General features: G+C 36.8%; 1 protein-coding gene across 1 annotated transcript; it reads left to right on the top strand.

Annotated features, from left to right (window-relative positions):
- Positions 1–4,294: 4,294 nt before the first annotated feature.
- Positions 4,295–25,821, top strand: LOC110164304 (nuclear factor of kappa light polypeptide gene enhancer in B-cells inhibitor, epsilon). Its single transcript, XM_020929344.2, has 5 exons — positions 4,295–4,471; positions 13,521–13,731; positions 16,831–16,919; positions 22,393–22,641; positions 23,825–25,821. Exons 1-5 carry the CDS (start codon positions 4,310–4,312, stop codon positions 23,891–23,893), a joined length of 780 nt encoding a protein of 259 aa, XP_020785003.2. The 5' UTR covers positions 4,295–4,309; the 3' UTR covers positions 23,894–25,821.
- The last annotated feature ends 1,833 nt before the right edge of the window (positions 25,822–27,654 follow it).

The raw sequence follows: 27,654 nt of genomic DNA, 5'->3' as shown, positions 1-27,654 counted from the left end.
GTAGTAGCAGTAGCAGTAGTATTGTAGTAGTAATAATAATAGCAGTAGTAGTAGTAGTAGTATAGTAGTAGTAACAGTAGTGTAGTGTAGTATAGTAGTAGTAGTAGTTGTAGCAGTAGTAGTAGCAGCAGTTGTAGCAGTTATAGTAGTAGTAGCAGTAGCAGTAGTAGTAGTATAGTAGTATAGTAGTATAGTAGTAGTAACAGTAGTGTAGTATAGTAGTAGTAGCAGTAGTAGTAGTAGTAGTAGCAGTAGCAGTAATAGTAGTAGTAGTAGTAGCAGTAGCAGTAGCAGTAGCAGTAGCAGTAGCAGCAGTAGCAGTAGTAGTAGTAGTAGCAGTATAGTAGTAGTAACAGTAGTGTAGTGTAGTATAGTAGTAGTAGTAGTAGTAGTAGTTGCTGCAGTAGTAGTAGTAACAGTAGTGTAGTATAGTAGTAGTAGTAGTAGTAGCAGTAGCAGTAGCAGTAGTAGCAGTAGCAGTAGTAGTAGTAGTAGCAGCAGTATAGTAGTGTAGTATAGTAGTAGTAGTAGTAGTAGTAGTTGCAGTAGTCGTAGTAGTAGTAGTAGGAGTTGCAGTAGTAGGAGTTGCAGTAGTAGTAGTAGTAGCAGTAGTAGCAATAATTGTGGGAAAAAATCATTATCACGATTATTTTGATCAATATTGAAATCACGATTATTCAAATGATTATTTTTTTAGTTACACGATGCATTTATTCAGCATTTCTCTCTCTCTCTCAAAAGAAAAAAAAATTATTAATAATTTACGCAAAACTTTCAAACTGAAAATAAATACAGGCTACAAATATGAACATTAGAGCAGTTTTGTGAAGTATAAAACATAAAATTAATAAAATATACTTTGAACATGAAATAAGGCATTGAAAAACTTAAATGTACCCAAAATAAACTATATATCCAGCTCTTCTACAATCTCTATATTTAAAAGATTAAATAAATATCCCAAAATAAACTGTGTTAAGCTTGTTTGTGATCTTTTGACACACGAATCGAAATTGCAATCAAAATTCGGTTAATTGCACAGCCTTAGTAGCAGTATTAGTAGTAGTAGTAGTAGTAGTAGTATTAGTAGTAGTATTAGTAGTAGTAAAAGGTCCAGTATTACACAAAATGGATTCTTGTGAGGTTTTAGCTGTGTTATAAGTTGTGTTTTGTTTCATTCACACACGTCTGAGTAATCCTTTATTATTAGTCTGTCTACATCTCCAAAGCTCAAAATGTTCTGCTCCAGCTTGTGATGTCATGAAGTGATAGTTTTCACATTTTCACAGCAACCTTTTACCTTTTGTTCAGTAGAGTTTGGCAATTCCAGAGCTCAAATCATCCAAATGAATCGAGTGAAGATGTATGGAGTTTAAAAACAAGGTGGAATGAAGGTGGAGCAGAGTGTTTTCTGTATTTTCAGTCTAAATATGCAGTTTTTTTGTGTGTGTTAAACATGTGTGAATGAAACAAAACACAACTGCAGGTTTGTTTTTGATGAGGAAACATTACAATATGGTTCAGAAAATAGCGTAATATTGGCCCTTTTTACTCCCTTCTTCTGCATAATCAAACTTTTAACACTGCTTTTAACGGATCCATATATCAGGACGTTTATTGTATCAAGGTACGAGTATCAGGATAAGATTTATATCATGGGCTCTGTAAATGTTGTATAATGATGTAGTTGAGAGTACCCAGCCCTAGTGGTAGTACCAGGAGTAGTTATAAAAGTACTTTCACATATTTCACATATTTGAGTTAGAGCTGTGCATTTACAGTAATGAAATTTTAATGATCTGTTATTTGAGTCTTTTTAATGGAGATGTGCACAGCCAATCCTCTGCCCGTAACTGCAAATTAAAAACTTTTTGGCTTTGTCACGTGCTTGTCTCTGTGGAGATGTCGTTGCTCTGTCTGGAATGTTCCACAGTATGACATTAAACAGCTGTACCTTAAACTTATTACTTAATTACAGGTGGTTTTATAGCTCAAAAATACCCAGAAAAACAGAGATTCTGACTGTGAGCGGGGTCGCCCCTCCGCAGATCTGACCTGTAACTTAGTCCTTTGTAGAAAAACTCTGCTGTGGTCTCGGAAAGTTGTGGAAAGCGCTTAGAAACTCGTTATGGTGAATAATTATGATGTTTGGAATGCATAAATTAACCGAAACTGTAGTGAGTAATTCTGTTTTTCATATTTTTAAGATGGTAAAAATGAGGGGCGTGTGAAAATATCAATATATTGTGAGACTAAATCTGGTGATACGTTTTCTGCTTTTTCAATATGCTGTATCGACAAGAATATTTTTTGGTGGGTGGGGTCGCCTTTCCACAGATCTGACCTGTAACGTGGTCTGCTTTGGTCTCCATGAAGATAAAAAGGTTTAATACCATACTGTAAAACATTCCAGACAAGGAATTACATCTACAGAAGTTATAAAATGCACATTTGAAATACATTTTTATGATTTGTTAATAGGGGTGTGCAAAAATATCAAAATATCAATATGTCGTATCGTTTAATTTTATGATACAGTATCGATATTGTAAGCTGCTGTATCAATATATCACCAAGAATATTTTTGGTATATTTTGTTAGATTATTTTTTTACAGTGCTACAGTTTTGTTGTTTGTTTCGTGGAACAAAACTCGTTTATGCAACATATTTGACATTTTGACTGTTTTGATGATTAAAATGTTTGTGTTTCATATGAACTTTGCACTGTATTAAGGTATGTATTGTATTGGCAACTTCTTACTTATACCCAGCCCTATTTGTCAGAGGTGGAGACTTGGGTTAGGGTTAGGGTTGTGACTTGGACTCGAGTTAGACTTGAGTCACTATTTTTACGACTTAAGACTTGACTTGATAAAATGGACTAAGACTTGGGACTTGACTTGGACTTGAAGGTCAGTGACTCAGGACTGGACTCAGACTTGAGAAGACTTGATGGTTCTCCTTAAAAAAATATATATGTTTTTAGAAAATACTTTTCTCTTTACAGTTGATAAATGTGGCAAATGTGGCGAACATGTCCGTCCCAATTCTGTTTGTTATTTTGGATGTAACTGAAGTACTGTGATACTCAAATGTACTACAGTAATGCACAGTACAATACAGTAAAACAGAGGGAACTAGATAGAACATGATCCTTGATCCTTCATGACAAAATAACTGTTAAGCTCTCTTAAATCTTAATTCTTTAAGTGCTGACCGTAATGATTCACACTAAAGTCTTGACAAAACATTTAAAAAGGAAAAATGAGCATTTCTACAACTTTTATATAAATACTCATATAAATATACCATGATTTTATTAAGTACAGTTTAGTTTAATTTATATAAATTGCAAAATTTATATGAATTACCAGTAGTAGTAGTAGTAGTAGCAGCAGTAGTAGTAGTAGTAGTAGTAGCAGTAGTAGCAGCAGTAGTAGTAGTAGCAGCAGTAGTAGTAGTAGTAGCCAGTAGTAGTACAGCAGTAGTAGTAGTAGCAGTAGTAGTACCAGTAGTAGTACCAGTAGTAGTAGTAGTAGTACCAGTAGTAGTAGTAGCCAGTAGTAGTAGTAGTAGTAGTAGTAGTAGTAGTAGTTAGTAGTAGTAGTAGTAGTAGTAGTAGCAGTAGTAGTAGTAGTAGTAGTAGTAGTAGCAGTAGTAGCAGTAGTCAGTAGTAGTAGCAGTAGTAGTAGCAGTAGTAGTAGTAGTAGTAGTAGTAGTAGTAGCAGTAAGTAGTAGTAGTAGTAGTAGGAGCAGTAGTAGCAGCAGCAGTAGTAGTAGTAGTAGTAGCAGCATATACCATGATTTTTTTAAGTACAATGTAGTTTAAAATTCATATAAATGGCAAAAATCTAAGCTGTATTTGGTACTTTTTTGGTTTAAAGATTTGAAATGACTTGGACTTGACTCGGACTTAAGAATCAGCGTCTCGAGACTCGACTTGTACTTGCCTGTATTTGACTCGGGACTTGAGGTCAAATACTTGAGACTTGCAAAACAATGACTTGGTCCCACCTCTGCTATTTGTTCATTAGACCAAATTGAAAACATGATTCATTTGTTTTTTATCGTCCTGATTTAAATACTCCCTCCTGGCTTCATCATTCGTGGCATGTGTACAACTCCGAAGCGTTTTTATCAGCACATCTCAAAGTTATTGCTCAACGTGCTTCCACCACCACTAACTCTTGCCGTTTGCTGCGCACACAGATGAATACCGAGGAAAGTGATGATGCAATATTTTCTGTCAGGCTCTGTGAAATGTGTTGGTTTGGATCGCTCGGTGTCACAATAGGTCAGAGCCTACAGATGTTGTGCAAGCTTGTGATTTTATTTCTGATAATCGTTTCGTGTTTTTTCCTCTGCAGAATCTTGCACCTCGCCATCATTCACGAAGACGAGAAGTTTGCCCAGCAGCTCATAGACCTCTTCCCCAAAGAGGTGCTGGATATTCAGAACAACTTGTACCAGGTAACATGTCAAATAATGTAGTAGCAGTAGTAGCATAGTAGTAGTAGCAGTGGTAGTGGTAGTAGTGGTAGTAGTGGTAGTAGTAGCAGTAGCAGTAGTGGTAGTGGTAGCGGAAGTTGTAGTGGTAGTAGTAGAAGCAGTAGTAGTAGTACTAGCAGCAGTAGTAGTAGTAGTAGTAGTAGTAGTAGCATTAGCAGTAGCAGTAGTAGCAGTAGTAGTAGCAATAGTAGTAGTAGTAGTAGCAATAGTAGTAGTAGTAGTAGCAGTAGTAGTAGTAGTAGCAGTAGCAGTTGTAGCAGCAGTAGTAGCAATAGCAGTAGTAGTAGTAGTAGTAGTAGTAGTAGCAATAGTAGTAGTAGTAGTAGTAGTAGTAGTAGTAGTAGTAGTAGTAGTAGTAGTAGTAGTAGTAGTAGTAGTAGTAGTAGTAGTAGTAGTAGCAGTAGTAGTAGTAGCAATAGCAGTAGTAGTAGTAGTAGCAGTAGTAGTAGCAGTAGTAGCAGTAGTAGTAGTAGTAGCAGTAGTAGTAGTAGTAGTAGTAGTAGCAGTAGTAGTAGCAGTAGTAGTAGTAGTAGTAGTAGTAGTAGTAGTAGTAGCAATAGCAGTAATAGTAGTAGCAGTAGCAGCAGTAGTAGTAGTAGTAGCAGTAGTAGTAGTAGTAGTAGTAGTAGCAGTAGTAGTAGCAGTAGTAGCAGTAGTAGCAGTAGTAGCAGTAGTAGTAGTAGTAGTAGCAGTAGTAGCAGTAGCAGTTTAGTACAGTTTTTTCTCATTTAGTAGAAGAAAACTTGTTTATGCAATACAGTTGACATATTCACTCAACTCGATGATTAAAATAAATGTATTTCATATTAACTTTGCACAAGTAGTGGTTTAAGGTTACGTTTACACTGAAATGTATCACCTTATCGGGAACAATTTGCGTCCAGACACGTCTTTTCTGTCTCCGCAATCAAAGCCTTCCCTTCACACAGTAATGTGAAACGGCCTGAAACACTAGTCACATGAATAGGCTGGTGTCACGTCATCATGATGTCATGTGGGCGGTAAAAACAAGGAAGTGGAGCATCGTGTCTGAAGTTGTAGTAGCTGATTTCAAGCCGAGGAAGATGGCAAACGTGAAAGTATCAAGTAGTTCTGTCTACGTTGTTTCCCATTTGTCTGTGGTTTGTTTAAACTGTTTTCCACAATAGCGTCACATGAACAATGTCACAAACACAGCAAATCAGTAAGGCACAAGTCACAGTGACGTGGTCCAATAAGAACGCAACTAGAGCTCCTATGTCAGTGTATCAACGTTTTCACAGTGCCGGATCAGATCTGTACTCAGATGAATGAATTCGTGGGAGCTGGCGGCACCAGATCATTCCGCCTCTGGAGCCGTTTTTCCACCGGATTAGTGTGGACGAACATTACATCTGCAATGAAAATGACTCAAATACGCACTAGTGTGGATGAGGCCTAAGAAAGAAATATTGTTGCTAAAATGTGTTTGGTTCTTAAAAAAACAACAACATATCACAGAACACCATGTGTAATTAATTGTATGTATCACCATATTGTGAAAATATCTTATCGTGAGTTTTATATCAAGTATGGTATCGAATCGTGAGAGACGGTGACTAGTAAAAATCAAGTACAGCTTCTTTCAAATCTGTTTTTCATGTTTTTAAGACAGTAAAAATTAGGGGTGTGCAAAAATATTAATATATCGTGATGGTAGGCTTCTTCCGTTATATTGTTTTTTTGGTATCTTTAAGCTGATTTTTTTTTTTTTAACCACACAATTTTTTGCTCATTTAGTGGAAGAAAACTTGTTTATGCATGATTAAAATGAATGTATTTCATATTAACTTTGCACAAGTAGCAGTTTAAGATATGTTTGGGTCTTTTAAAAAAAATGCAACATATCACAGAATATCATGTGTAATTCATCATATGTTTTGCTGTATCATGATAATATCGTATCGTGAGCCATGTATCGAATCATGAGAGACGATATGATACCCAGCCCTAGTAAAAATCAAGTACAGCTCCTTTCAAATGTTTTATGTTAAAGAAAAAAAGTTCTAGTTAGGCCTGGGTATCATTAAGAAGTTGCCGATACAATACATACCTCGATACATAAGCCATGATACGATATTTTTTAAATCGATTCGATACGGTTCAGTAAAAAATAAAGGCTAAATCTTGTCTGTGATAGTAAAAGTCTTTGTTAAACAACTTCTTGTACAAAGTTCATTTGAAACACAAAAATTTTAATAATCAAATTAGTGAAAATGTCAAATAAACAAATTTCCTTCCTCTAAACAAGCAACAAAACCGTAGAGCTGTAACAAAAATATTTAGAAAACTCTTGGCGATATATTGATACAGCAGCCCACAAAATATCAGTGCTGTATCATCACATTAAATGATATGATATATTGATTGATGTTTTTGATATTTTTGCACTCCCCTAATTCTAGTGAGTTTGGTGCATGTAAAACCACACCACATGGGAAAACAATGCAACAATGAATATCTTTCTTTTGCCAAGTTAATATCTCGTTTAATATTCCTTATCTGTAGTAACGTATTACTCATTACATATCACCTTTTCAATCTTGCTTCCTTATGACAGACTTCTAGTAAGACCTGACCACTCTGACCATTCTAATTCTTATAAACCAACACGAGTTTCAGTCACTGGTAACTTCCCCAAAGCCCTCACATACTCAGATGCAGTATTTTTAACCTGTACTTCCAGAGAACTGCCGTAGTAGTAGCAGTAGTTCCTCTTTACGTTAAGCCCGGCCCTGCAGTACTTCGAAGTGCATCTGTGGGCGTGCTTGGTCCTAATATTCGCGTAAAGGGACGGGGCCTTGGAACCTCCCCTGCTTCAGGCTACCTCCAGACATCGTGGTGGTTCATCCTGTCCTTCCAGATGACAGATGAGTAGGAAGCAAAAGTGCACAGTACATCGGAGCGGAAACAACCCAAAGAATGCCCCACTTCCTGAGAAAGTACACCATAATTCATCAGTACTGTAAAAGCACAATTAAAGGTCCAATATTACTAGGGATGTAGCATTAACTGAAATATTGTGATATCATATTGTCAAAGTTCTCACAATAATATCGTGGACCATCACAATATATGGAATTACAAGTCTCTTTGCTTAAATTAAGAGTTATAGTGCAGCAACAGCTAAAAAAAAAACTGAGGTAACTACATAGACCATGATCCATCCATTTCGGTGTAGACTACATGAAGAAATAACAGTTCTAAGCACTTTTAAAGGGCCCATCTCATGCAAAATAACTCTTTTCACATTGTATCTTCTGCACATATACAAGCACAGTTGGGTTTTGGAACATCCATTACACAACAGTTATGAAATCTTACTGATTTCTTGGAGGCAGGCACAGACCAGGAACTATGAAAGACCGACTATTGCTCCTCCGCCCGCTCGTTCTGGGAAAGCACAGGCTCCGACCTCCAAACGTGACGTAGACTCTGAGTGAGCCGCAAAGCGCTTTCTGCTACGTCAAACGCGTCATAGGTGTATCTGCCGCGTCATCGTTGTAGCAGCTTTAGTTCGTTGTCGCGTGGGAGGGTGGCAGAAATACGCTGCAATTTGTTAAAAAAAAATGCTTAATCAATCTAAAAACCACTTCAGCGACATATACAAGGCCCACACATCACTCTTAGAAGGTAGAAAGCTCGGAAAAGTTGATTTTGCATGAGATGGGCCCTTTAAGTCTTAGTTCTTTGGATTAAGTCTTGTCAAGACATTTTTTTCAGAAGAAAAAGTAGCGTATTAACAGTTTTGTTAGCCTCTACAAAATATCACAATAAATAATCGTACCGTGAGATGTATATTGTGAAAATATTGCGTAAATATCATAAGAGATTTGGATATTGTTACATCCCAAATCTTGAGCCTCCCCACCATATCTTGAGCTTTCCCACGATATCGCAATAAATATCGTACCGTGATGTTCATACTGTGACAATATCGTATTGTGAGAGTTGGATATCGTTACATGCTGACATATTACACAAAACTGACTCAGAAACGTACTCGTGACTGATGAGTTACCCTTTATTATTAGTCCATTTGCATCTTCAAAGCTCAAAATGCTCTATTCCACCTTGTGATGTCATGAAGTGGTACTTTTCATGTTAACAGCACATTTTGCTTTGTGTTCAGTAAACATTGGCAATTCCAGGGATGAAATTATCCAAATGATTCTAATTCTAAAGGTGTAAAGAGTTTAAAAACACAGCGAACCACATCAGAAGGTGGAACAAAGTGTTTTCTGTTTGAGAGAAGAACTACATAGAACTACATACGCAGGATTTGTGTGTTAAACATGTTAAAGAAACACAAACTCAACTCCAGGTATAACATAGATCAGAAAATATCACAATATTTTGCTCTTTAAAGGTGCTGTACTCAGTTTTATCATGTAACAATAAAATAAAATGTGTTTTATCCCAGTACAGATATACAGTAAAAGTAGCTCTAGGGTCAAAATGATTCTCCTGTGTTTGTGCTGTGTCTGCTTGAACAAGGAAGTGTGTTGTTATCATGCTAATTGTTGTTGGCATTATTGGTGTGACCTTTGAAAGTGGAGATAAGTGCATAAAAACTCTTTGCAGTGGATAATTTGGATGCAAATCAGTGAGGAATATGTTCACCGCTGCAAGCATTTAAAATGAACTGGTTCTGTTAGTCTTTTTTTTTTTCAATGGCAAAGGTCAAAAGTTTTAGAACATCCTAATTTTTCCAGTTATTTATTGTAATTCAAGTCGTGCAAGTCCAATGAAGAGCTTGAAATGGTACAAAGGTAAGAACTGAACACCCAGAGGTTAAAAAAAAGATAAAAGATACAAAACACAAGTCCAAGCTCTGCCAAAACTACATCAGGAAAAATGAACAAGATGGTAAACTTGAAAACATGGAGTGTCCAGACTTAAAACCCATCGAGCTGGTTTGGGATGAACTGAACAGAAGAGTGAAAATCAAGAAACCTACAAGTGCCACACATTTATGGGAACTTCTGCAACAGACTTGGGAAGAACTTTCTGAAGCATATTTGATTTCTATTGTAAAAAAAAAACGAGCCACGAGTGTGTTCAGCTGTTATATCTGCCAAAGGTGGACACTTTCATGAATCAAAAGTTTAGAATACGTTTTGGTTAAGAGTAAACCGTAAAAAACTGGAAAAAGTGTGGCGTTCTAAAACTTTTGACTTTCTGTTTCGCAGCTTGAATGAGCTAAAAACTACACAAACATCGCTGAGTTAACAGTCTTGTCAGAATGTTCAAAAGGTGTTTTAACTCACTGTTTCCTTGTGCTTTTCTGTATAATAATAGATTTCTGTTGTAGTCTTGTGAGTGCAGGTTGGATCAAATATGGTCAGACCACACAGATACTAAAAGGTTTTGAACTTTTGCCCTTTTAACTTACTGATCACCAAGATTTCTTTCACAGCTGTCACGTTCACTACCAGTCAAAAGTCTGGACGCACAGTTTCGTTTTTATTTTGTCTTTACTTTCATCACTGTTTACACTGCAGAATCTAGGAATGCACCGATGTGTTACTGATATCGGACACTGGCGCCAAGACTGAAAAATGCGATGGATTGAATTAACTTCCAGACATATCGGTTTTTACAGATGGCACTGGGCTCAGAAAGTTTCCCCAATATGTGAACTTTTATTTATACAAAGCTGTTCTATAGGTACTTGAGAGATACATAACAGTTACATAACACATTTGGTTCAGTTTTGTCGTGTTTTATTTTGTTTTAAAGGAAATAAAAGGCTCTCGTTCTCTGCTCTGGTATCAGTTTATATCTGATACTTGAAGCTTTGGAATCTTACTGAACGCACTAACCGAAATATCGTGATATCGTATCTTCAAAAGTAAGGCCCGACCGATATGCATTTTGTTGTGGCCGATACGATACTGATAAAATGGGAGTTGGAGCTGCCGATAGCCGATATAATCACCAATATATTTAGTGATGTAAAAATTCACTGTAAATCTTGAATTGTTTAAAAAAATTTAGGTTTGGCTCTAGTGGATTTTAAATTGGGTTTATTTAAGCAACATTTATTGTTATTCTGACTCTTTGCGTCATATTTACAGACAGTAGGTCGGCCTAATAGCATTTTTGCATCATATTCTAGCTACTAGTAATGGATATTTAAGTTTTTTTTAGAGAACCAGGCTCTTTTGGCTCAGCTCACTAAAAGCAGCTGGCTCTTTCAGCTCCCAAGCGGCTCTTCAGATTGTTTTGTTGCAAGCAGGACTAAAGCACGTCTAAAGCAAGTCTAAACCAGAACTGAACCAGAACTGAACCAGGACTGAGTGTCGGGACTCGGTCTCTATCTCTGTCCCTCTCTTGAGCCCAAGATTAGTCCCGATTTATTTATTTTATGCCAAACTACAGCCAAATATGCAGGGTTTTTTTTGTTTTTTTTTTATCCTAAGCACACGCATATTTCTGAAAGTTTCATTTTCAGCTGCTGCCCGCTGTCAAACCACGAGTCTGCATGCGGCGCGAAGAGAAAAAAAGTGAGAGAAAGAGAGAGGGTGAGAGAAAGAGAAGACACGGCTCCCAATAAGGAGCAGGCTCCCTAAAAAAAAAGTCAATTAAAAGTAAAAGTGTCACATGAAAAAAGCTACTTCAGTAAAAATATGAAAGTTCACATGCTTAAAGAATAAAAGTATTTTGCGAAGGTTTTGAGATCTAATAAAGCTTCAAATGTAGTGATTTTGATACAGATTTGTGCTGAATGTTCAACAGAAACAACTGAATCAATAGTTTTATATTAGCTTCAAAATACCATAATAAATATCGTATCGTGAGATGCATATCGTGATAATATCGTACCGAGATATTTGGATATCGTTACACCCCTAGAAAGCACCAAAACTATGAATGAAGAAACACGGAATGTACATTGTAATTTGTTTTAGATTCATTTTCTGTAAAAATAGCCACCCTTTGCTTTGATCACTGCTTTGTGCTCTTTGTATTTCCTGATCCTGACAGCTGTGAAGTGAAAACCATTTCTTTATCAAGGAGCTCATTGAGAGAAGGCCAAGTGTTTTACCACTGTTAGCAAAGCAAAGGGTGATTATTTTGAAGAACTAGAACAGTGATCTCCAGCCTTTTTCCTCCGGCGAGTTTCTTTTACAAAACAAAAATGCCAGAGAGCTACTCATTTTAGCGACCACAAGAAAGTGAGACGATTATAAGAAAGAGGGTAAGCCTTGGGGCACAGTTAGATGCTTATAAAACATAAACCATTGTCCATTTATTAGTGCACAAAGTTGGGCTTCAGAATTACATATTTACAATGATAATGGGCATTTAATTAACCAAATTTTTGTTATTCAGCACAATCGTATAATTCCGAAATCCCTTGGTGAGCTACTTAGAATGGAGTGGAGAGCTACAGGTTGGAGACTCCTGAACTAGAATATAAAACATAAAAAAACATTTAGTTGCATTATTTAACTTTTTTTTTCTTTGCTACACAATTCCACGTATCTGGTATCATCATTTGTTGTTTTCCTAAGTATCAAAAATGTAAAAAGTAGCTAACATAATGAGGCAAAACAAAACACTGAAGGAGGAGGTGTGCCCAAACTTACAACTGATTTGATCTGGTTGTGTTGTGTGTCGGTCACAATAATTACGATATCAACTTTTTATTCAATATATGAAAGCTGGAACTATACATTTTGGGGCTCAGTGTTTATCGTGTATACAATTTATTTGCAAAATGGGGAGATTTGTAGCCAGGCTGGCGCCACCTAGTGCCTCTGCTTAATTTAATTTCTCTCCAGCGACTAGGTCAGGAATCAGAATACACTAGACGGTTTGCAAGAACCCCGAAAGTGCAAGTTCGGGCACCAGCCAATCAGGGAAGAGCCATACATTCTGTGTTGTCAATGATTCCCGAGATCGAGGATTTAAAGCCGGAACAAAGAGAATGTTTGGTGAATTTTATCAAGGGGAAAGACATTATTTCCCTTCTTCCTATGGGATTTGGGAAAAGCTTATAATATACCAGCTACGACCAAATAGCAGTGATTGGTTAAATCAGGGGTGTCAAACTCATTTTGGTCCGGGGGCCATATCCAACTGACTTTGATCCCAAAGGGGCCGGATCAGAAAACTCATGTCATATAAACCCCAAAAATAACAATAAGTTCAAATATTTGTGCAGAGAAACACAAATCTATTACAGAAATCTTTTTAATTGATGAACTCTTTCTTTTACAATATACTATAATATTATGAACAACCTGAAACTTTAAGAAAAATACAATTTCAACACAATGTCTTAACATGAACTTGTTTAACATTAACTTGTATAAATAGGAATAAGTAAATTTTTCTTGGAAAATCCTGCACTCGGCTCCACTTTTCTCATTTTTGACATTTTGTTGATGAGGGTGTCACGGTCAACAGTCAAAATGATCGTCTTTTAAGAGCGTTTGGAAAGAGACAAGTCTTCATTTGTGCTGCTTTGGTGGGAGGGGCCACGTACAGAGACGCTGATATGCTAAGCAGCGCAGAAAATTACCAATATTTTAATAGTAAAATAGAATTAAAGTATTTTAGTAGAAAATCAGCCGAGGGCCAGATTAAAGGTCTTGGAGGGCCGGATCTGGCCCCCGGGCCGCATGTTTGACACCTGTGGGTTAAATGAAAAAAAGTACCTACCTACCGTCAAGCGAATGAATCCTAACGCTGCGAGGTCTACGAAGTGAAACCGGCTAATGAATCAGGCCAGGAGATTTCAACTGTAGAGAGTAGAATAAATAACTTTTATGGCTAATTATTGGTTCCTTCTGCTATTTATTTGTTACAGCTCAGGACCTTTAATAATACAGTACATTTAAAAACTGGTTTACTGGGATTTTCCTGCGTTGTGTCAGTGGCATAAACTGAAACTAAACTATTATCGTTTATCAAAATATTCCTCTACAATACATTGCACTGAAGTATGTGCTGTGACAGGCCTCGTGTTGTGTTTCCCCAGAGCCCGCTGCACCTGGCCGTGTACCTGGACCAGGCGGAGGTGGTGAGGAGCCTGGTGGAGCGAGGGGCCAGTCTGGAGCTCCAGGACAGAGAGGGGAACACAGCCCTGCACGTGGCCTGTCAGCACGGCCAGACCCAGTGCGTCACCCACATGACCCGAGACCTGACCCCCACCAAGCTGGGTCCAGTGCTGGAGATGCACAACTGGAGAGGTATTGCTACAACACACACACGGAGGAGGAGACTGTCGGAAAAGTCTTTGTCATAGGTTTTGTCGAGACTTTTTAGCCACAAGTGATTTTTAGCTGAATCATTTTAGTTTCACTTTGACCTGTGTAGTCTCTTCGAGTTTATGAGAACAGGATGAGCAATAAAGTCTCATTTTGTTATGAAAGCAGCCACCTCATTGCTCTGTTTTTAATGTTCATATCTTTTTTATCTTTATGGACAAAATGGCAAAATAAACAGGTTTATGTAGGCAAGTTAATATGAGCAAAATGACGAGGCTCACTGCAGCAGTTACAGAGAGAAGGGCCACACTTTTTCAATATAAAGTCATTTGGAGCCAGAGTCAATGGAGCTTGAAGTGCGTTAGCTCTGTTCATTTATGTAATAGTCTATGGGGGCCAACGTAGTCTCCTGTATTAATGGGAAACACTGTATTTATTTCTGTAAATGGTACATAATAGACATTTTTCACAACGGCTGGAAGTGCCGAGATGTAGGGTAAACATCACTTAGGTTAATGGTTTTCAAAATATCTGTGGAAATGTCTCGTGTATTTTCCACCAGCTTCATAAATTTGCCCTGTATGGTCCAGACATTTGTGAAGCCATAGTTGACGCTTTGCACACCTTGTTCCACCTTTTAAAATGTCTCAACAATAAAAGAATCCACAGAGAGCGATCCAAGTGCAGTTAAAAACTCTTTACTGAGTATTCACAAAACTGGGACATACAAATACATACTAAAAACCTTTTAACATACAGGTGACAGGAGGTCAAAAAACTGTTTGGCTCCACTGTTTGGCATCTGCACTAGCCTTAAATAAGGAGCCATACACCACAAAATAATACAAAAATTAAACATTTCTTAAGTAAACTTATGATTAACATTAGCAATAATTAATTGAAAGAAAAATTTAAATAAATTATCTAGCATATAATCAACAAATAATCATGTTAACCATAAAGAATTATCAAAATACCAAAATCATGCATTTTAAGTAAATATTAAATGAAACAAAATAAGAATAATTATCTCAGTAATGAAAAAATTTAGGCTCCCACATGCCCCATCACCAAATCTTCATCCAACAAGGTCGGCAAAAGAAATATTCTGTTCATAAAGAATTTATCCACAACTATGAAGGTAAGAAAGACGAAAACTTAAAGGGGAACAACGACGTGAATTAAGAACTACCCCTGAGCAAAACGTTATGGTCATCGACAGAGAAATCTCTCTCTTTCTATCTATGCGAATATCTACATCATGAAATATTTTTTTAAATTTTAATTGTAGAATCAGTCTGAGTTCACAAGTTGCTTATTAATGAATTACGTGTTACTTATGTTTTATTCATGACCATAATGTTAGTTTTGTTCAGGAGTAGTTCACTAATGCGTCGTCATCGTTCGCCTTTACGTTTTCGTCTTTCTTACCTTGAAAGTTGTGGATAACGTCTTCATGTTAGAATCTTTATCCTTTGTGGACCTTGTTGGATGAAGATTTGGTGATGGGGCAGATTTATGAAGCTGGTGGAAAATATATGAGACATTTCTACAGATATTTTCCATAGAACAGCATTAACATAAGTGACGTTTACCCTACATCGAGGCACTTCCGGCTGTTGTGAAAAAGATCTATTGGAATGATAACGATCAGCGCTGGGTAGAGTAGACCGTAATTGTACTAGAATAGAGTTCAAAATAATTACTGATAAAGTAGTGGCCCAAGAAATCACTCAAGTGTAGTGTGACCAGACGTCCCTTTTTACCCGGGACAGTCCCAGTTTTGAGCCCTGTGTCCCCTGCCCCTGCAGATTTATCCCAAACCAGTGATTTGTCTCAGTTTTATACAAGAAATGTCCCAAGTGTCCCTATTTTTGACCAATTTGAACCCTGCCAACAGTAAAGAGAGGCATACATTGTCATTTGTAGGGGAAAGTTGCTTAAAAATAACGAAAGCACAAAGAAAATGTGACTACACTGACTCACGTTAGTCATGAATGAGCTGAGTGCAACAAATTTCCTTAATTACGCACTCGTTTCACAATTTTATTATTACCAACCACCACAAACCGGGGGTGTCCCATTTTTGATTTTGAAAGTCGGGTCACACTACTCAAGTAAGAAAAAAAAAAGTGGAAAAACTACTACTCAAGTTAGAGTAAGTGTTGTAGATTTATAATTTAAAATTATGCTCTGATTGGAAACGCAAAACATGAAATAATGCACAAAATGATGAAATGAGGTGTTATTACTTTGCCTGGAATATTTCACAGTATGACATTAAACTTAACTTATTTTTTTATTTATTATAGGTGTTTTTTTTGGTCAGAAATATCTCAGTGGGGCTCACTTAAGGCTGTGCAATTAATGGAATTTTGATCGCGATTTTGATTTGTGTGTCAAACAATCTCCAAACTCATATAATCGAGTTGAAACGATTTATAAAGCTTAACAAAGTTTAGTTTGGGATATATATATATATATATATATATATATATATATATATATATATATATATATATTTTTTTTTTTTTAGAATATAAATAAGTATATAAATATAGAGATTGTAGAACAGCTGGATATATAGTTTATTTTGGATATATTTATGTTTTTCTATGCCTTATTTCATGTTCAAAGTATATTTTATTCATTTTATGTTTTATATATCGCAAAACTGCTCTAAGACACATGTATTTATAGCTTAGATTTATTTTCAGTTTGAAAATTTTGTATAAATTATCAATAACTAAGTGTTATTTTTAGAGAGAAATGCTGAATAAATGCATTGTGTAACAAAAAAATTATCTTGATTTCAGTATTGACCAACATAATCGTGATAATGATTTTTTCCATAATCCAACAGCTCTAGGCTCGCCTCTCCACAGACCTGACCTTTCACTTAGCACGGTGTTGTCGCTTTCTGGGTTTTGTGGAGATTAATACTTTTAATACTATACTGTGGCATACTTAAGTCAAACTAATAACATCTCCATGGATACAGGCAGGTGTCTGATTCTCCTGTCTCCTGTCTCTGCAGCAGAAAAGTTCCATAGTGCTTCTTTAATAATTGTGTTCCTCCAGGTCTGGCGTGTCTACACTTGGCCACTCTGTTCGGACAACACGACGTCTTAAAGCTCCTGAGGAAAAAAGGCGCAGAGCTGAACATTCAGGTTGGTTAACCAAGAGGCTTTTTATTGACAGAGTTTTACAATATTGACTTTCACATTCCGCTGCTCTTTAAGACTTTTCAGACGCTGTTTAGTTCGTTTGGTCCTATATGACGCAAAACTGACTCTTGTGAACTTTAGGCCGTGTTATAATCGTGTTACCGCATCAAAAATAGACCCGGAGCTTAAGTTTTGTTTCATTCACACATGTTTGAGTAATCCTTTACTTAGCCTCATTTTAAGATTCTCTTTTATTCCCCTGTGACTTTTATTCATTTATTTATACTGTGATTATTTTATTTATTGCTTTTAGCCTTGATTTATTGTTTTAGAATGTATCATTATTTTTATTAGCGCTGGTTTGTTTGTTTGTTTAAAGTGTTTTTTCTGGGCAGCACTTTCGAAACGTTACAGTTCATGAAATGTGCTAAATAAATAAAGTGAGATTAGTTTGAGTCTGTGTATCATTCGTTCATTAGTTTTTCAAAATAAAACCTAAAATAAGAAAATGAAAAAAAAAAAAAAACTATTTTCTTCATTATTTGTTTCCAACACCAAAATGAAAAAACAGATAACGATTTGTTTTTTCAGTTTTTGATTTTGTGTTTAAATGAAGAATGGAAAAAACGGATAACGACCCATTTACGTGACTTAAACTGTGATGCCGGACTTTTGTGCCACATACAGAGTGAACCAGGACTGAGTCAGGACCAAACCAGGACTAAATCAGGACTAAACCAGGACTAAGCCAGGAGTAAACTGTTTTCAGTCCTGGTCTGGTCCCAGTCTTGATTTATTGTTTTAGATGTGGCACTTTTGCGCCACATACGGACTGAACCAGGTCTGGGACCAGACCGGAACCAGACCAGGACTGAGACCGGGACTGAGTCTGGGACTGAGACCGGGACGATTCTGGTCTGGTTCTGGTCCCAGTTCTGGTTCAGTCCGTATGTTGCGCAAAAGTCCCGCATCTAAAACAATAAATCAAGACCAGGACCAGACCAGGACTGAAAACAGTTTAGTCCTGGTTTAGTCCTGGTTTGGTCCTGGTTTAGTCCTGATTCAGTCCGTATATGGTGCTAAAGTCCGGCATCACAGTTTAAGTGACGTAAACGGGAAACATCCATTATCAATTTTTTCCATTAATTATTCATTTAAATACAAAATTGAAAAAACATTTTCTTATTTTTGGTTTTTATTTTGAAAAGCGAATGAACGAATGATACACGGATTACGTCTATGTCTCCGTGTTTTCAAGTTAAGAGCTACATTTTACCTTTAGTTCAGTAGAGATTGACAATTCCAAGGCTGAAATGATCCAAATGATTCTAGCGAAAGTTTATGGAGTTTAAAAACGCAGTGGAGCACTTCTTGTATTACCACATAACATCACAAGGTGGAACAGCAAAGAGGTTTTTTCTGTTTGAGAGAAGAACTACATACTAAATACTGGAAACAACATTATAACAGACAAGAAAATGGCGTAATATGGACTCTTAAAAGGTGCTGTACTCATTTTTTTTTCCATATAGTAATAAAGTTTTATTCGTTTTGAGCCCGTACAGACACAGTATTTAGTAAGAGTAGCTATTTTACTCCAGAATATAGAAAGGCCAAACCACTGAGTCACTGTTTACTGGAGTTGGCTGTAGACATCATTTCAATACGCAAGACAAAAGAAAAAAAGGAAAAACATGTGGTTGACCTGTACATTCAATTTCCTCTTTGGTTTGAACTTTGTGGTTGACACAGAGAAACTTACTTCAAAGCTCAGAATTACCTGAATTCAACAGTTCACAGAATTGGTGAGGATTCGTTACGTAAGAAAAGACCATTTATGTACCAAAAAACGCAAGAATTAGAGGAATTAGATCCTTGGTCCGTGTAAGATTTGTTCTCTGTATTTCAGTTAAGATTATTATTTCCGTTTTAATGTCAAAACAAAACAAAAAAAACAGATTTCGACTTCTATTTCCAATATTTAATTTAAAGTTTATTTCAAATAACAACTATAAAAACAGTCTCGGTGCCTATTTTAATTTTGATATTTTATTCTCTTTGGTTTATTTGCCCCAGAAGTTCTGCTGCTAGAAGGACTTACCTGAAAAATCGTCACAATTTTGTGGACAAACATGTCATCTTCTTTTATAGCAACACGTTTAATTTCATGTCTTAGAAAGTCATTGTTGAACTCCATGACGAGAAACAAGATGCAGAGAGGTGACATTTCAAAATTAAAATAGGCACCGAGACTGTTTTTTGATTGGCGTTATTTGTTGGCGTCACCTAGTGCTTCTGCTCAATTTCATTTCTCTTCAAGGACTAGGTCAGGAATCAGAATACACTAGACTGTTCGCAAAAACCCCAAAAGTGCCATACATTCTGTGTTGGCAACGATTCCCGAGATCGAGGATTTAAAGCCAGAACAAAGAGAATGTTTGGCGAATTTTATCAAGGGGAAAGACATTATTGCCCTTCTTCCTACGGGATTTGGGAAAAGCTTAATATACCAGTTTTCCTTACGTTACATATGTCACGACCAAATAGAAGCGACTGGTTAAATTAAAAAGTACCTGCCTACCGTCGAGCGAACGAATCCTAATGCTGCGAGGTCAGACAGTTTCCACGAAGTGAAACCAGCTGATGAATCAGTCTAGTTGTCGATGCTCTGTCAGCTGAACATGGGCAGTTTGAATTCTCTAAAAATGCTTCGCACTCTACGGGAGAATTCTTTTTGGGCCCAAGCTCCCGGGAGTTGCAGTACCTGGAGCGGCCACTAGTCGGTCTCGAGCCGGGACAGAGGGGGAATGTCTTTTTCAGTTTTTATTATAGATCCATGGTTTAAACCCCATACACCTTCACTGGAATCATTTGGCTCATTTCAGCTCTTGCATTCCCCAATCTCTTCTGAATTAAAGCTAAAAGATAGGCTACCACTTCATGACATCACAAGGTGGGACAGAACGTTTTGAGCCTTGGAGATGTACGCCGACTAATAATAAAGGATTGCTCAAACATGTGTGAATGAAACAAAACACAACTCCAAGTTTGTTTTAGATGCGGTAACAACATTATAACATGACTTAAAGCTCACAAGAGTCAATTCTGCGTATTATAGAACTTTTAAATCAATTTATTTTTTATTTTTAATGAGTTCTTAAAACGTTTTTTGTCAGCGTTTACTAATGTGAACCATAAAACCGGTATTTAAAAAAGGCAACTGTAACGTTAACGATGTTTTAGTCCGATCTGTCATGTGCCCTTGAGGTTGTGTCTCGGTGCCGTGTTTATTACTGTACTGTCCTGGTGCACGAATCCAGTGCACCTGTGGCGGTTGACAGTGATACAGCCACATTAGCTCAGCGGCTACATTCGAGCGGACAGAATTAGATAGAGACACATTAGATTAGCGCACCCAGACACTCATAACTTTCTATTAGCGGACAGAAATAATAAATACCCAATGTACCAAACATGCCTCTCCTCACAGCCCATGTGTCATTCAGACCCCAATATAAAATCCTACGCTTTATTTGTTTATTTTTATGATTAAAGGGCCCATATTGTGTGATTTTCTGATCTATGCTGCATATATGTTGTTTCCTCATCGCAAATGTACTGTATCTGGAGTTGTGTTTTGTTTCATTCACACATAAAAATGACCACTTCATGATGTCACAAGGTGGAACAGAGCATTTTGAGCTTTGGAGATGTAGACTTAGACTTAGACAAAGTCAAAATAAAGTAGAAAAATCAGTAATAAAATATAAAATCTCTGCTTTATACAATAGGAATAATGATATTATTATTCAGGGTGAGTTGTTGTACAGTTGTAGGGAGTATTATCTGTAACATAAGGGTGAATTGTTGTACAGTTGTAGGGAGTATTATCCGTTATGTAAAGGTGAGTTGTTGTACAGTTGTCGGCAGTATTATCTTTACATAAGCGTGAGTTGTACAGTTGTAGGGAGTATTATCTTTTATATAAGTATGAGTTGTAGAATTGTAGGGACTATTATCCTTTACATACAGCTGAGTTGTTATACAGTTGTAGGGAGTATTATCTGTAACATAAGGGTGAGTTGTCATACAGTTGTAGGAAGTATTATCTGTTACATAAGGGTGAGTTGTTGTACAGTTGTAGGGAGTATTCTTTTACATAAGGATGAATTGTTGTACAGTTGTAGGGAGTATTATCTGTTACGTAAGGGTGAGTTGTTGAATATTTTTGAAGTTATTATTTAGAAGTTGAGCTGAATGATTTGGGAGATATATCTAATTAAATTTTTTGCTATTGTAATTCGTATATTTTTCAAATTGTTCTGTTCATAATTCACATTTTAAACTCACCTGGCAGAGTGACAAAAACACTGAAATCTGAAATGACAAACGATTACAAGAATCACATTTCAGAACAAGTTTGTACAGATCAAAACTACAGGCTTGGCTGTTTTTATGCAGAATAAAATGAGAAATTTTGTTTGTAAAGGAAATGATGGTACTCAGGAAAATGCACCCTTTGCGATTTGCCAATTGTGTCCATTCAAATAGTGATTTCAATTTGATTGTGATGAATGCAATTAGAAATATTTGCTTTTACTTTGTGCACCGGTTAAGTAGGGGTTTACCAGGGTGTTAAACCGAAAGTGTTGTGTGCGACGCTAAAAAGATTCCCCTTCTGTTTATTTTTGAATCCCACTGGACTTGAAATTGAAAGAAATAAAAAAGCAAGTAATTGCACGTTTTCAGTAAGTAATCCAGTGATGTGAGAAACCGGAAGGGCATCTGTTGTAAATGATGAGTCAGCGTGCATTAGGTGTGATGTCTTCTGGTCAAAAGGGTCAAGAGCAATATTTCTTTTGAAGTGCAGTTTTGGTTTCTCATTTCAAAAGGATATGCTCAATACTGCCTCTACAAGTTAAATTTTGACAGTACATGGTTCAAATCATTTAATAATTTTCTTATGGGGATAATAAAGTATAAAATGTAATTAAATTTAAAAAAAATTAAATTAAAATAAAATAAATAAAACAAAACAAAATTAAATTAAAATTAAATTAAGAATAATAAAAAATAATAAAATAAAATAAAATATAAATAAAACAAAATTTAATTAAAATAAAAAATTAATAAAACAAAACAAAATAAAATGCTAAAAAAGATAATAAAAAAATTAATTAAAACAAAACACAATTAAATAATAAAAAATACATTAAAAAAAACTAAATTAAATTAAATTAATTAAAAATATATAGTATTAAATTAAAATAATACAAAATAATAAAATAAAACAAAACTAACAAAATAAAATGATGTAACATGGGTCATCTAGTTATTAATTCACAAAAGTTTATCATTTATGATTGTACAAAATAAACCACAATGGGAAAAAAGTAAGGATTTTATTTTTTTTTCTTTATACAGTCTGTGCATGAACACAACGTAGTGACTCTCCTCCTCTCCTCTCTGCCCACAGGATGGCACTAGTGGAAAAACCCCCCTGCACTTGGCGGTGGAGCTCCATGACGTTGCCCTGGTGACGATGCTCTTGAACTGGGGCGTGAACGTGGATGCCGCCATGTTTAACGGCTGCACGCCCCTGCACCTGGCCGTCGGTCGCCAGGACGCCCACATCGCCAACCTGCTGTGCCAGTCCGGGGCAGACAAGATGCTGCGGAACATGGAGGATGAGACGCCGCTGGACCTGGCTGACGGCAACGATGATGTAAGACTTCTGACAATGGGCTTTAGAAATTCTATTAAACTTACTGCTGGGGTTGTATTTGAACCAAAGGTGGAAGTAATAAAGTACAAAAGTAAAGTACAAATTGTAGGTATCTGTACTTTACCTAAATACATTTTACAGTGGATACTTTATACTTTTACTTCACTACATTTGAGCGTAGGTATCTGTACTTTCTACTCCACTACATTTTAGAACTGGACTGAACTTGACTTGGACTCGACTTGGACTTTTATGCCATAAACTTGGGACTTGACTTGGACTCAACTTGGACTTATGTGCCACTGACACAGGACTTGACTTAGTCTTGGGCTTGACATGGACTTGTATGCCACTGACTTGAAACTTGACTTGGGTTTTGTTGCCACAAACTTGAGACTTAACTTGGGATTGGCTTGGACTTGGCATTGACTGGACTTGACTTGGACTCAACTTGGACTTGTATGCCACTGACCTGGGACTTGACTTGGCTTGGACTTGACTTGGACTTGACTAGGAGTTATGTGCCACTGACATGGGACTTGACTTGGTCTTGGACTTGACTCGGACTTGTATGCCACAAACTTGTGACTTGGCTTGGACTTGACTTGGACTTGGCTTGGACTTGGACTTGGACTTGTATGCCACTGACCTGGGACTTGACTTGGCTTAGACTTGGCTTGGACTCGACTTAGACCTGATGTGGACTCAACTTCACCTTGTATGCCACTGACCTTGGAGCTGACTTGGACTTGACTTGGACTTGGACTTGACTTGGACTTGACTTAGACTCGACTTGGACTCGACTTGAACTTGTATGCCATTGACCTTGGGCTTGAATTGGACTTAGATGCTACAAACTTGGGACTTGACTTGGACTTGGCTTGTATTCAACTTGGACTCGAACTGGACTTAACTAGGACTTATGTGCCACTGACTCTGAACTTGTCTTGGACTTGACTTGAACTTGTATGCCACAAACTTGGGACCTGACGTGGACTTGGCTTGGACTCGACTTGGACTCGACTTGGACTTGAATTAGCCTTGAATTCAACTTGCCTGTCTTTGAATTGTGTCCTGACTCAGACTTTAGACCAAGTACTTGAGATTTACTTGAGTCTTGTGAAACAAAGATTTGGCTCCTTGGTCCTCTGGTCTAAACCCTGCTCCTTGTTTCTTTTTCCAGATCCTGGCCTTGTTCCCGTTCGATGACATCCAGATCTCGGGCCGCTCCGTCGTGGGCGTGAACTATTGAACTTTGGGGAACTGCAGCTGGACGTAGCTTCACTGGTTTAACAATAATGCATAGAGCTGTGGATTTCCACTTCACATAGTGGTTATTATTATTACTGTAGCACATATCAATTCATCTATATTTATCTACTACCAATATACAAATACACAAACTTTTAAAAATGAAAATAAACCTTTTGTTTAGCTAATTAATTACTTCTATGCAATATTATTTCTGCCGTTGTTGGAAACGCCTGGCAGAAGATTGGAGATTTTCTGTAACTTTGCATTTTGTGTTTTTCACGCAAGACACTACATGTAAACAGCGTGCATACATTTTAACTTTAAATTTTTTGTGATTGTTTTTTAATAAATTACTAGTAAGGATGTAACAATAACCGAATTATCATGATATCGTATCGTCAAAGTCACAATAATATCGCGGACCATCACAATATATATATCGAATTACAAGTGTCTTTGTTTAAATTAAGAGTTATGGTGCAGCAATAGCTCAAAAACATAGAGGGAACTACATAGACCATGATCCTTTGCTCCATTTCAGTGTAGAATACATGAAGAAATAACAGTTCTAAGCTCTTTTAAGTCTTAGGTTTTTTGGTTTAAGTTTTGTCAAGGCATTTTAAAAGAAAGGAAAAGTAGCAACAAAACTGTTAATAGTTTTGGTTGCCGCCACAAAATGTTGCAGTAAATATCGTACTGTGAGATGTATACCGTGAAAATATCGTACCGAGAGATTTGGATATCGTTACATCCCTAATCGTGAGCCTCCTCGCCATATTGTAAACTTTCCCACGATATCACAATAAATATCGTACCATGAGGTTCATGCCGTGACGATATCGTGTGTTGAGACTTGGATATTGTTACACCCCTAATCAATACGAAATAAAACAAAAAATAGTCTACATATTCTAATGGCAAAACTGAAAATCCCTTTTATATGTAGTGTCTTGCATTAAAGGCGCTGTACCTGATTTTTACCGTATTAAAAACTAAAAAGCATCCTGACTATTCACCACGATGAGCACTTTTCACAACTTTCAGCAATAATCCTACCATAGCTAGCATGCTAACACACACATCCTGATTCTCGGACAATAAACCGCTTCGTAATTAGATGCAAACAGGCAAAAGTTGGGACCTGACTCGAGTCAGACTTGAGTCACTATTTTTAGTACTTGACACTTGACTTGATAAAATGGACTAAGACTTGGGACTTGACTCGGACTTGAGGCCTGTGACTTCAGAAGACTTGAGAAGCACTTTTAAATCTGAATTCTTTCTTTTCTGATCATACAGATTCACATTAAGATCTTGTCAAAACATTTGAAAAAGGGAAAAATGTGCATACTCTTTATAAATTTAAATACTCTTTTATAAACATACCATTACTTGTAAGTATAATTTAGTTTAAAATTCATACAAATTGCAAAAATCTAAGCTGTATTTGGTACTTTGGTTTAAAAACTTGAAATACTTGAAGCTCAAAGCAGACGACTTGGACTAGACTTAGACTTATGGGCCAGTGACTCGAGACTCGACTTGGACTTGCCTGTATTTGACTTGGGATTTGACTTGGACTTGCAAAATGACGACTTATTTTGATTTCAAGACCTGCTTTTACAAAATATCTGTTCGGGGGCAAGACAGTTTTGCTCAAATACACGGAGAAAAATCAGGTACAGCGCCTTTAAGAAATATATTTTCGTAACGCCAATATATGAATCCATTTGATGCTGATTAACTTTCGGTCTAATATTTGCCATACATCTTATGGTTTTTTTGCTGCTTTGCATTTTGAGTTTTTTTTTTTTCCATTATTATTTATCTTTTGGTGTGTAACTCAATACACTGGCGGCTTGATAGTTTGACAATAGCAGGTAATCTATTTTTTAATAAAAGTTTGAAAATATTTGCAATTCACAATGTGTTTTTGTTTATTCATGGGAAATATTTTCAGGAGTTTACATTCAGGAAGTTAAATGTGTGTATTTTTACAAACAAGAAAAAATTGTGCTGGAATAATTGGTTGGTTACTATTTAAATTTAAGCTCTTATGCTAAACAAAATGGACTCTTGTGAGCTTTAAAGGTGCATTATGTAACTTTTCTGGTGGAGGGTCCATCAAATGCTTTATCTGTAATGTTTCACAGTATGGCATTAAACCTTTCTATCATCATGGAGACACAACCAGGCCAAGTTACAGGTCAGATCTGTGGAGAGATGACAGGATGTTGTTTTTCTAGGTATTTTTGATCTTTAAAACCACCTGTAATTGAATAAATAATAAAATAGAGCTGTTTAATGTCACACCGTGGAACATTCCAGGCAGAGCAATGATGAAAGATTGATTGATTGATTTTAATTTTTACACATTTGTGTCCAGCCACAACTGGCTCACAAGAAACTGTAAAAACATTCACAGACGGTTACAGACCGATAAATAAACAAATAACCGCTCTGACAAAAACAGACTCTAGTCATACAGGATCTACCGTAGTACTTCTGTAGTATCTCCTATAACAAATACCTCCTCATTATAAAGCAAACTCATAATTTTATAATCCAGCAAAGAAAGTACATCAGGGTTTGTTGACTGTACAGCCGTAAATAAAATATTCCTCAATAGAAATAGAATAGAAAGCCTTTATTGTCATTATGCAATAGTATAATGAAATTCAGAGCTGCTCCGTCAAAGTGCAAGAATTAATAATAAATAAAACAAATTAACAGTTCTCATTAAGTATGGTGACAGCTTTGGGGAAGAAGCTGTCCCTGAGTCTGTTGGTCCTAACTGGAACTAACCTGAAATTCAAAATATTCAAATCAGAATACAGAGAACAGTAAAGAACAAAATGAAACTCATCCTCTACAAGGGAATAGGTTTGCATGGGGACGGTGGGGACATGTCAACAAATATTTATTCATCTTCAATTTAATTTGTCTTATAATGAGTTGCCACGGAAAAAGAGCGACTATCACCACAAGTGCACCTCCCAAACTGAGCTCTACTCGTGCACTGTTAGCAGCCTGACTCTACTGACAATATTCCATGGAAAAATGTACGGACATGATCTCACAAATATCTCATCACCAACAAACAAAGGGAAATCTGCTACAAACTTCTACATCGCAGTTATCTGCTAAAGAATCATCTTAGAACGACAATGGACACAAACTGTACATTTTGCTTACTGAAAAATGAAACCACTTCTCACTTGGACCTGCCCAGACTCTGTGTTTTTGGAAAGAATTCATAAAACATGGATTGGGGGGCTGAGACCAAACCTACGCCCTTGATCCTCTACCACCCTCAGGTCACAGACTCGCTCGTCCTCAGTGAAGACCTTTGACCCGACCCACCTCCACTACCAGGGCAAAGTGCCAGTCCTCAGCTGGACACAGAACGACCGCTGTTTTCTGGTCAGATTTAGATTTACATACAGCTCTCTTTGATACTCCTTCTTAAAATGAATGTAATTTCTCAACTTTGCCTTACTACAAATGTAAAATTTCCAATGTTTTTGAAGCTGGCCAACAATTTCTGTTTCAACAAATTAACATTACACTGCAGTAGAAACAAGCAAGCAATTGACTCTCCCCCCTCCTTGAACCTCACCTTAACATGGTGGAGGGGTTTGAGTGCCCGAATGAACCCAGGAGCTATATTGTCGAGGGCTTCATGCTCCTGGTAGAGTCACCCAAGGCAAACAGGTCTGACTAAGAACAGTTCAGAAGCCCCCTGTGATGAGCATAACA

The sequence above is a fragment of the Boleophthalmus pectinirostris genome, unplaced genomic scaffold, assembly GCF_026225935.1.
Source record: "Boleophthalmus pectinirostris isolate CB_2022bp ecotype Guang Dong unplaced genomic scaffold, ASM2622593v1 HiC_scaffold_13, whole genome shotgun sequence".
Classification (NCBI taxonomy): Eukaryota; Metazoa; Chordata; class Actinopteri; order Gobiiformes; family Gobiidae; genus Boleophthalmus; species Boleophthalmus pectinirostris.
The sequence above is the reverse complement of the archived record's forward strand: the minus strand, read 5'-3'. Positions and strand labels throughout refer to the sequence as shown.

What these genes read in the sequence shown, in the direction of transcription:
- LOC110164304 (XM_020929344.2), top strand. Translation starts at nt 4,310, where the DNA reads ATGTTGTGCAAGCTTGTGATTTTATTTCTGATAATCGTTTCGTGTTTT. An exon ending in GGAGATGCACAACTGGAGAG is followed by an intron (nt 13,732 to 16,830) that starts GTATTGCTACAA and finishes GTGTTCCTCCAG; the next exon opens with GTCTGGCGTGTCTACACTTG. An exon ending in GCGCAGAGCTGAACATTCAG is followed by an intron (nt 16,920 to 22,392) that starts GTTGGTTAACCA and finishes CTCTGCCCACAG; the next exon opens with GATGGCACTAGTGGAAAAAC.